General features: G+C 40.8%; 1 protein-coding gene across 1 annotated transcript; it reads left to right on the forward strand.

The window, feature by feature from the left end:
• Positions 1 to 1657: 1657 nt before the first annotated feature.
• On the forward strand, positions 1658 to 9581 carry card9 (caspase recruitment domain family, member 9). The gene is made up of 13 exons (XM_063489188.1): positions 1658 to 1866; positions 1998 to 2067; positions 2933 to 3070; positions 3158 to 3276; positions 3377 to 3583; positions 3663 to 3746; positions 4425 to 4664; positions 6233 to 6358; positions 6442 to 6630; positions 6718 to 6775; positions 6853 to 6974; positions 7059 to 7114; positions 7200 to 9581. The coding sequence occupies exons 1-13, from the start codon at positions 1753 to 1755 to the stop codon at positions 7285 to 7287; spliced, it is 1611 nt and encodes a 536-aa protein (XP_063345258.1). The 5' UTR covers positions 1658 to 1752; the 3' UTR covers positions 7288 to 9581.
• Positions 9582 to 10918: the final 1337 nt, after the last annotated feature.

The raw sequence follows: 10918 nt of genomic DNA on the forward strand, positions 1-10918 counted from the left end.
AGAGAATAGTGATTGGTCTGCAGCAATGTTTGGGTGGTTGGTAGATGTCAAGACTCAGGTTTTCACAACAGAAAATGAAATTATTACAAGGAGGGGGAAAAAAGGCAAATTAAAAAATGATTATTAATGTTCACTGACTTTATTGAAAAAAGCACTTGTTCCTATCTAACTCTGATCAACACATCAGGGGTAACTCGGGGTTCAGCCCAAGGATACTTTGGCATACAGATTGGAGCTGCCAGAAAATGAACTGCTAACCTACTTATAGACTATTTGTTTAAAAGAGTGCAGAAACAAGTCCGCTAAAGTTGTTCAAGTCCAATGAATCCCTTGAAATTGTACAAATGTAAGAGGTGAACTGCCAGAGGTTAAAAAAAAGTAAGGTTACCCAAAATTGAAAAATGTACATTTAAGAATTAACAATGGAAGAGAGACAGAGACAGACCATCATAACACGTTTAAAAATGTAGGTCTGTCCTACAGAGAACTTGCAAAGAAAGTGTGTGCCACAGGTAGCTACTTTGAGTCAAAAGTTTAGAATACATTCTGGCCTATAAATTAATTCCATGATTTCTTTTTTCACTCTAATTGCATATTTGTATTATGCTTTCATTTCAGAGTGCAATGAGACATTAAACAGCATAATTTTTAATAAAAAACTGGAATAATTGGGGTTTTCTAAAACTTTTGACCGGTGGTGTGTATATAACAAAACTAATGATTTTAAACAGCATTTTTTATTTTATTTTTTAAACAAATAGCAATTAAGATATTTTGATAAGATACATTACTATATCTAAAAAGTTGGGAAATTTGGGATTAATTAAAAAAGATCAATGCTCATTATCTTGCATGGTGGTTAGATAGCGTGCACTGTCACTTCACAACAAGAAGCTCTGAAGATCTTGGCCCTTTCTCCGCGTACCTGCGTGCACATTGCTTTCTCTCTCAGCTTCCTCCCACATTACAAGAATTTGGATCCATTTAGTCAAACAGTGGTAAAGTGCTGAGTAATTGTCTAATCAAATCCATTCATGTCAAAGTGAGGCAAAACAGGTCATTTGCACGCATGCAGGAAGTTGCGAAGCTTTACTTTACTTCTCCACATTGCACTTACACATCCACTCTTGTGGTAACCTTATCAGCCAAATCCTACTTTAACCACTCATGACAGGTAAAGTAAGTCAATAAATTTTAAAAGGTTGATAGAGTGTAACTCAATAAGAGAAAAGTCACTCAAAAGAAAAGAGCTCAGTTTTTTTTTTAAAAAAAAAAAGTAAAATTAAAGGAGCTTACTAAGTAAAAGTATTGTTTTTTTAATCTAATGAAATGGTTTTATAAACTTAAATAGAATAATATAATAAAAAGTGTCTTAAATTATGACCATGAGATGATGTTAAAGGCACTTTCTGATGTTAAAGTGGCTCTGTACACGCAGGTTGGAAAGCATTGTGAACATTACTGATGTTATAAAGTATTACCCAAGCAGAATGTGGACAGTCAGCTTGATCAGAAAGCTCAGTGCTAAACAGCTGTGACCTGATTGGTGGATTCAGATGAGCTGGAATCAGTCAGCCCAGAGTCAGTTAAATGAGGCGGAGACTGACAGTAAAACAAGAAGTGACCTCAACGACGTGTTCAGAAAATCAGAGGCAGATAGAGAGAGGTGGGTGTGTGGGACCAGTGTAACCAGTGTACTCAGTGTAGTCCTCAGTGTGCACAGTGGTGTGTTGTGTAGTGTGTAACGGCACGATGGATGGAGTGAGTGAGGATGACCTCTGCTGGCTCCAGCTGGATGACTTCAGGATGCTGCTCATCAAAACTATTGATCCTTCAAGAATCACCCCCTACCTCCGCCAGTGTCAGGTATGCTCTTGCTCCTGCCTCTTCTTCTTGCTGCTTCTTGCTACTCTCCTCTCTGCTCCTGTGGTTGCTGCTCCTCCTCCTCCTCCTTCCTTTCAGGTGGTGATTGGTTCATGTGTGGTCTACCTTATCAGGTGATCAGTGCTGAGGATGAAGAGCAGCTTTTCAATGACCCGGCGCTTGTCATCAGGAGGCGTAAAGTTGGTACGTTTTTTTTTTTTTTTAAACATACCAGATTGAAGCCAGTACAAACCTTTCAGTTAGTCCAGAAAGGCCTCCACGTGAACCTCCTGATCCACAAGGAAAAAAAAAAAAAACACAGCAATGTTTAATTAATTCATCTGAAATGTGGGTTCATGTAACTGCTGGGGAGAAGTAAATACTTGAAAAATTTAGCTGAAAGCACACATCTTCACTGTCCATCCTTTATACTGTCTATAAGTAAGATGAGTCAGCAAAACACATTCATAAATTACAAAAGTCTCCTGGCGGAGAGGTCTAATTCAGTGACTTCCCATCAGCCTAGCTTACTTCTATCAGTAAAGCTGTATGAGACAAGATCAGAAATGTCTTAGAAACAAGACAAAGAGAGTTCTCATTCAGAGCCTGCTGCGTGTGGTCAGAATGGTCTAAAATACTAGGAAGTTGTAACAGTGTGGTTCCTCTACACCTTGGCAGGGTGTTGTTGACGTTAGTCGGCAAACCCACTTCCAGAGTTTTTCTGTTAAAAGAAACTGTAAGCATTTACTTAATCGGTTAGGTCATCGTGAACAAAAATAAATTAAAAAAACAACCAAAAAGAAAACAATAGAGTGCGCATAACCTCACCAAATATAGATATTCATGGTGACATCTGAGTCACAGAGGTCAGACCATACTCACTTAGATTATGCCCCGTTCATGTTTAAAGAAGTGTTTGGTTGCCATTGTTGTTCTTATACATGGCAACGTGGCCAAAACGGTCGCAGTGACTCGCTGACCCTTGGTGTCCCTATATAAATAGCACCATTATATATCAGCGTAATGAGTCTTGCATCCGCTGACCTTTGTTGTAACCTTTAATCTGTAGGAGCCCTCCTGGACATTTTGCAGCGAACGGGAGTCAAAGGTTACACAGCTTTCCTGGAGAGTCTGGAACTGGATTATCCTCAACTGTATAGCCGGATCACTGGGAAGGAACCCAACAAGACCTTCAGCATCCTGATTGGTCTGTCTTCCTGAATGTTTGCCTGTTCGGATATTTTCATGTACTGATTATAAATGGATTCTGATCAGCTGTGTGTTGCGTGTTCAGACACTGCAGGAGAATCGGGTCTCACTCAGTTCTTGATGTCGGAGCTCAGCCGCCTGCAGAGGGCACTGCAGGATGAGCGGAGGCGCCGCCAGCAGGCCTGCTCTGCTGCCAAGGATCAGGTTGGTTCAGCCACATGGTTACTGAGGAACAGAGCAAGATGGAAATTACACAAAAAACGTAATGTTCAATCGCTGTGTTCTCTCTTGCGCTTGTCTTCAGGAGGTGTGGTCTCGCCAGCAGCAGCTGAAAGACCGTGAGCTGAAGAAGCTGACTGAGCGCGTGCAGAAGGTGCGAGATGAACGGGAGCGGCTGAGTGAGGAGGTCAAGCAGCTCAGAGATCACAACTACAGTCTGATGGCTGACATCAACAGTCTGAACCAGGAGAAGAGCAACGCCCTGCTGGCCAACAGAGATCTGCAGATAGAGGTCAGCTAACCTGTGTCCATCTGACATGCTGCTGATCCGTACAGAGATAGAGCCTGACCTCTGACCTCTATGTGTGTAGGTAGAGCGCCTGAAACACACAGTGATGCGAGCAGAAAACCAGACTCGACTGCTGAGGCGACGAACACTGAGACCACTCCAGGAGGTACTGGATATCTAACACACACCAGCACCCTTTTACCTTTTAACTGACCCTCACTACAGCTATGTATGAATTATTCAGCTTCGACTGTTGAGTGTTTTTAGTTTGAGCTCATGCCTGCAGGTTACATTACATAACTACAGCCACATGAAAGAGGAAGATTTCACATGGCTTTGCAGTCCTGTGAAAAGCTAAGAAAATATTAAAATTCATGACCATACAATGAGAAAAAAAGACTGAATATGAATGCTTGTTTGGAAGGGTTGCCAGGAGAAAGCATGGCAGCACAGCTTAGGTTTCCAAGGTTGCACGTGAAGAAACCACAACCACATCCTGTGGATAGAAACAACCAAAGTGGAGATGTTCGGCCGTAGCACACTGAGCAATGTTTGGTGAAGACCAAAACTTTCACATGGCTGTTTCTGCTGCTTTGCCTAGAATCTGCTTTTCACTACAATTTTGTTGCACTGGACTTGGTTTTAAAGGCAATTTTCACAGCTACACTTTAACAAACAATTCAAACACCTTTCATATGTTATCCCACATGAACTGATTAGTAGTGAAAAGTATTTCACACACGTCTTATCCCAGACTACACTTCAGTTCTTTTTACAGAGCTTAAAAACTGTTTAAAGGTTAAAAAACACCACTTAGATTAATGTGTTAACTTGTGTATTTCAGAGCAAGAGTCTGGCTTTGCCCACTGAGACCTTTTTCCACCCGGATAAACTGGAGGAGCTGAAAGAGGAGAAACAGGAGGAGAAAAAGCAGGAGAAAAAGGAGGAGGCACCAAAGCAGCAGCAGCAGCAGCAGCAGCAGCAGCAGCAGCAGCAGGAGAGCAAAGCTCCTATGATGAACCTCCTCTCCACGGTGTTCAGACTGAGGAGAGAACTCCACAAAACAGAGGAGCAGAGAGCCAGGGTGAGGAGCACCGGTAGTTTCAAACAAGACTATAGCACATGGCTAACAGAATGCAAAGCAGCTCCCTTTAAGCAAATAAATATGGTGCATTCAGGGAAATTTAAATTGTAGAATGTATCACATGTAATATTAGCATTTTGGCTGATTCCATTTAGTTTTTTGGGACCCTTAAGTGACCATATTTGGATTAGAGGGTGGAGTGTGGTCATGAGCTTTGGGTAGTGACCGAAAGAACGAGATCGCGAATACAAGCGGCGGAAATGGGCTTCCTCCGAAGGGTGGCTGGCCTCTCCCTTAGAGAGGATGAGAAGTTCGGCCATTCGGGAGGGGCTCAGAGTAGAGCCGCTGCTCCTCCACATCAAAATGAGCCAGTTGAGGTGGTTCGGGCATCTGACAAGGATGCCCCCTGGGCGCCTCCTGTGCGAGGTTTTCCGGGCATGTCCCACTGGGAGGAGGCCCCAGGGCAGACCCAGGACACGATGGAGAGATTTTATCTCTCGGCTGGCCTGGGAATGCCTTGGTATTCCCCCAGATAAACTGGAGGAGGTGGCTGGGGAGAGGGAGGTCTGAGCTTCTCTGCTTGGGCTGCTGCCCCCGCGACCCGGCCCCGGATAAGCGGAAGAAAATGGATGGATGGATGGATGGAGTGTGAAGTTCCTGCATCAATAAATTGTACAGCTTGTGCATATTTAGACGTCTGCTGAGCACAAAGTATTTCACTCACCAAAACCAAATCACAAACTTTTCGGGTGTGATGTTCTACACAGCAGATTAATATATTATATAATATCATGTTTTACATAACTCAATTAAAAATGCTTTTATAGGCACAAACACATTCCTGACATTTAATTCAGGGACTCAGATTAATGGAAGTGAAGTCTAGCAAACACTGATCAGTTACAGCTGGATGTGTTTCGACACCAATTAATCAAAACAATCAATTTCTTAAACAATGTCCAAATATTTTTTAAAAAAAAGAGTCTTCATAGAGGTTCCAGACATGTTTATTGTTGGACATGTTACAGTAAAAGTCTGTAGGGATGGGCTCATTTTTGCTGCCAGCCTTAAGTGGTCACTAGAGGATCTACAGTTTTTGGCACTTCCGCATGTTTGTGTGACATGCGACATATTCAGCGGTACATGTTATTTTGGGTACTTTCACATTTAGTACTTTCAGGGACTTTTATGGTCTTCAAATGATCCTGATGTTATATTTAAACAACTTCAGTGGCTTTTAAACGTGTCAAGATAAGTGTAATCTCTGAGATGTTCCTTGTGATGAATCATTACTTTTGTCATACTTTCAGCGATATGTGGTTTTAGGTTGAGTTTAGTTAGTAGTGAATGTGCACCATGGTGTTTCTGAGCAGCAGCATTGCTCATGCCACAGTAAAAGGATGTTTTATTGGAGCAAAGAATAGCAGGAAATCCACATGCATGGTTCTATTTGATGTGAATCCCTCGAGTGTGTCATGTGTCAGCTATCAAGTGTAGCTGCTGGAGGCTGCATGTGTGTGTATGAATCTCATTCTTGGTTTTGCAAGCCTGAATGTGTTTGTTTTCAGAATTTGGAGGAGAAAGAGGAACTGGAACTGCGCTGTGCTCAGCTGAAAGGAGATGCCAAGATATACCGTCAACAAAACAAGCAAACCCTGAGACAGCTGGAAGAGGTGATCAGGGAGAGAGACAAGGTGAGGAGCCTGAGAAGGAGAAGGGATAAGAACGGGAGGTGGGGCAGAATGTTGGTGGGTGTTAACTCTGGTTGGTTCTTCAGGCGCTGTCATCGCAGTCAGAGAAGCATGAGGAGGCACGGGTACTCCTGCAGGAGAAAGACCAGTACAGGGAGCAGGTCAGAAAGCTGACTGAGCAAATGGACAGGCTGGAGCTTCTGCTGCTGAGGTCACAGGGGGAGGAGCTACAGCTGAGGACACGCCTCCGCAGAATCACTTCCAACTCTCATCAGGTGAGGAGCAGCTGGAGGAGCTGGAGGAGGAGGGATTTTATGAAGGTGAAGTATTGATGAGGTAATAACAACGGCTTCTGTCCTCAGTGTGAAAGGAGTGTGAGCAGCGAGGAAGATGAGGAGCGTGCAAAGAGCACTGCTAAAGGTCAGAGTCATGTCATGTGATGAGATGACATGGGGTAATGTGAGGTGATGTCACGTGCAGTGGTTTTGTGTGAACAGGCAGCAGTGAGGAGGTTCGCAGCGGGACGTCGGGGGAGAACGACGAGGCTCAGCGGCAGCAGAATGACTCTTCAGGAGAAATCGTCGAGTCTGGCTTCAAATCCAGTAATACTGTGTCATGGGTAATTTCTACGTGCCTTATTCACACTGCTAATTTAACTCATGGTGTTTGGAAGAGACTTCAAAGCCTGTCTGTTCATCTACAGGAGGAGGAGCAAGCAGAAGTCTGTTTTAGAGGTCGTTCAAACTTTGTTTACCGCAGGTTAGTACTGGCTTTTTAAAACTTTATTTCTATACATCTGTACATGCATACAGTGTGAGTATGACTGTGTTCTTATTTCCAACAGGAAGCGAGCCCTCAGGTCAAAGCTCAACAGTACAGATTACGTAGCCTGTAACCTCGACGACAGCAGCGACATCACCGACTCTGACTGATGTGACGCCATGAATGTATTTAACGTTAAATGCATGGCATATTTTTACCAACCTGCAACTCTAAGAAGCAGCAATAAAGTTTTACTTCAGACAAATGAAGACAACATATAGCTGTTTATGTTTAATACAAGAATTTCTAATAGGACTTAAAGAAAAAAAATGTAAACTTAATAGCAACAATACATTACAACTGTCAACCTAAAAACTGAAGGCCAGATTTACTGAAGGATGCAAGATTGTGTGATGCTGCATTTGCAAAAGTGCAGAGATGGGAGAGGAAATTCTGCATCTCACTTGTTAAAATCGCTCATTTAAAAACTAGATCCAGCCAGTTTATTTCAGTAATGAGAAATGAACCAAGAGCAGCACAACCTAGTGAGTCAAAAGGAGCCGAACTGATGAACCTGATGAGGGTTTTGCTGCAGACCGTTAGAAAATCTGGCCCTAAGGGAAGTTGACAGAGGAAGCAGTTTGTAGAAATTTTGTAGCAGACGGTTGGTCACGAGTAGACGTACCAGCTTCAAGCTGCTTAGGTACGTCACTGAGGTATTTACCACCCTTTCATTTGTGAATTAGCAGCATCTTTGGATTCACCGGTAGTCATTTAAAACGCTCAGCTTGAAGTTGAGAAAAGTTTAACTCAGACCCGCCCACTGCGCATCGCCAAAGGTTATTTCATCTTGACGTAACTGAATTCCATTGACTTTCTATTATCCCTGGTGGTCATGTCACTTCTAGACACTTTTCTGGATTCCCCTTATAACTATAATATATGTATTAATATTTCACATTAAACGCGGGAAGTTTTCCTTTAAAATCACTGACAGAGCTCATAATTCTGATATAACGAGGTGGGATATTCCACAGTTAAGGCGTATCAAAACAGAAGGTGCTTTCACCTGATGTAGAAGATGGATGCAGCCAACGGGACATCACGTCTAGGTTGGTGAAGCCTTCAACTGAGCATTTTGATGAAAAAAAACACAAAAACAAATGCCACGTGCTCATTGGCTGACAACTTGTGATTTTCTTATTGATTTTTACACAACTGGAAGTCTTTTTGCAACCAGAGAAGTCGCCCCCTATGTTGGGGTGATGCAGAGATGTACAGTTGTACATCATATGGTTTTTAGCGATTTTAAATAATCTTTCCAAGTTAAAGCACGAAAGCTAAATATTCATGTTTACATGCCATTGCTCTCTGAGATACGATCCCAAAGACAAAAAGAACTCTCCGCCTGTTAAATAAGATTTCAACTCAGGAAAAGCACAGAAAGACCAGACCATGACCAAACAGTGGATCCAAATCTGCTCAGATTTTTAAAAATTGACAGCTTTCAGTTTCCAGTTGAATCTGAAGTTGGCTTTTTTTTTCACCTAGAAGTTAATTTTTTCACTTTAACATTTCATGCTCTGAAATCAGGAAACTTGCAGTGTTTGTCGAAATGATTTGTTTTGTTCAATACAAAAAGTGTTACCTGGAAGCTGGAGAAAATCTCCGATTCCAGACTCTGATACTTCATTTAGACTTTGCTACATATTAATTGGATTGTTATTATAAATAATGAAGCGATGTTTAGTATACAATATTTACTTTGTATAAGTAGGCTTGACATCAGCGGCTGTGAACCTGAAGGCTGCTGTTTTTGTTCTTGTTTCTTTCACCAGCTTTAGGGAGAGATCCTGGTTTAAAATATAATGATTTGAAATTGAAACTGGTCTCACTTTACTATTTTGATGAATGTTGCTGGACACCAAAATCATTATGGCTGCAGAATGCAGTTAGCGTGTCTTATCTGCTATGATTGAATACATAATGCAACATAAATGCTATAAAATTATAATTGATATCATTACCATTATTTTAAACACAAATTATTGACATTATAAAACCAATTAAAACTTTACTAATGACTTTTAAAAATTCTTAATTAAAAATTACAATTAGCTTTGAATAATTAGGTACTCAAGGTAAATTAAATAGATAGTTATTATTTATTAACAATGTTTATTTTTCTTTTTTCTTGTCTGAATTTCACTTTCCACGGCATTCAAACACCCTAATAACCCATATTTTTTATTGATGACTTTTGTTGCAGTGTACATGATCTGATTTTTCTTCTTTACTTCTGTCTATAAGTAATTTACAGTGTGGCTTGTTTTTATTATGAACATGCTAAAAGTTTCAAATAATGACAGTGATGTGTAGAAGTAATGCCTGCGAGCCAAAGTTCTGGAATCTGTTTTCAGCTTCCTTTTTTCTTTTTCTTTTTTTGACTTCCATCACAAACTGATGTCAGCTTGTCACAAATTTATTTATATAGTCACCTGCAGCAGGTACAGAATGCCTACAAACTACAGACAGTACAGATCATCAGCACAGGCGCTGCTCTTCAGGAGGCCTCCAGAAGCTGGTCAAACAGGGAGGCTCAGTCTTTTTGAGAAGGAAGAACTTAAATAAGATGAAACAAAAAAAGATGATCTTGTAGTGGAAACCCAGAATAAAAACACAAAGCCAAGCATGAGCAGAACAGGCAACCAAAATAATCTGATTTCATTTTTGTGAAGTTTGATTTAAGAACTTTGTTAAAATTCATTTTACTTTGGGATTTAAAGAATTTATAAATTGAGCTTGATGTCATAAAACATTTTTCAAAACTCTCAGTTTCTTGTTATTCCTATTTAATTTCTTAAAAGTTTGATTTTTGTATGAAGTGTTGTGAATGTTAAATTATTAGAATCAGGATATAACTTTGTTTTGTTTTGCCCAGAAGAACATATTGGATTTTTGTCTTTTTTCAGTATTTAATCAATCAAGAAGATTTATTTTTCTATTTAATTAGCAACAAATGTTCTGTAAAGTACAGTTAATCACTGAGGGAGAGAATATGATCAGCTCTTGCACTGATTTTTCAGTTTTCTTCTATCGCTGATGAATTTTCAGATTTTGACAGGTGATCCAATATTTTCTTCAGAGCTCCTGATCTCTCCTGATAGAGTGAATCTCCTCCACCTCAGGATATCTGACAGTAAGGCTCCTGCTCCACTTTAAAGCTCCTAATTTTAACAGGAGTCTGTATGACTCGTTTCTGGAGCCAGCCTCAAGAGGTCATCTGAGGCGCTTTCTTCACAATTCCATGGAGAGATGGTCGTGGAGGGTCAGAGGATCTTTTGTTTTTCACTCTCTGGTTTTGGAGACCAGCAAAGTTTACTCTCCAGCTTTTTTATGTTCACCTTCAGCTACGTTTTGGAACAGTACTAACCACAACATGTAGTATTTCAGCTACAGTAGGTTTGCTTTCTAGCAATTTTCAAATAATTTACATAAATGCGAAAAAAAAATGAAATACAGAACTGATGAGTGACAGTCTGAAGAAAAGGTCAACTGGAGCTGACATTTTGCTCTTTGAGGAACCTCAGACCGGATGTTAGGACTTTATTGTTTTACTGCAGTTTGAGGAACCATCTCGACACATGGACGAGGTCTCGATGCTTCCGCTTATGACAATGTTTATTTAAAGGGACAGTTGGCCCAAATAACTAAAGCTGTGTTTTTCTCGGTCTATCGCTTTGGTTCTCCATACTGGTTTTAGGTGCTTCGGTGCTACTTGCGTTTTACCTTCTTTTTACT

The sequence above is a fragment of the Pelmatolapia mariae genome, linkage group LG12 (assembly GCF_036321145.2).
Source record: "Pelmatolapia mariae isolate MD_Pm_ZW linkage group LG12, Pm_UMD_F_2, whole genome shotgun sequence".
Classification (NCBI taxonomy): Eukaryota; Metazoa; Chordata; class Actinopteri; order Cichliformes; family Cichlidae; genus Pelmatolapia; species Pelmatolapia mariae.

Bases quoted from the DNA above. Each gene is read 5' to 3' on its own strand.
- card9 (XM_063489188.1), top strand. From the start codon at position 1,753: ATGGATGGAGTGAGTGAGGATGACCTCTGCTGGCTCCAGCTGGATGAC. The intron at 4,665-6,232 runs GTGAGGAGCACC...GTTTGTTTTCAG, and splicing joins CAGAGGAGCAGAGAGCCAGG to AATTTGGAGGAGAAAGAGGA. The intron at 6,631-6,717 runs GTGAGGAGCAGC...TTCTGTCCTCAG, and splicing joins TCACTTCCAACTCTCATCAG to TGTGAAAGGAGTGTGAGCAG.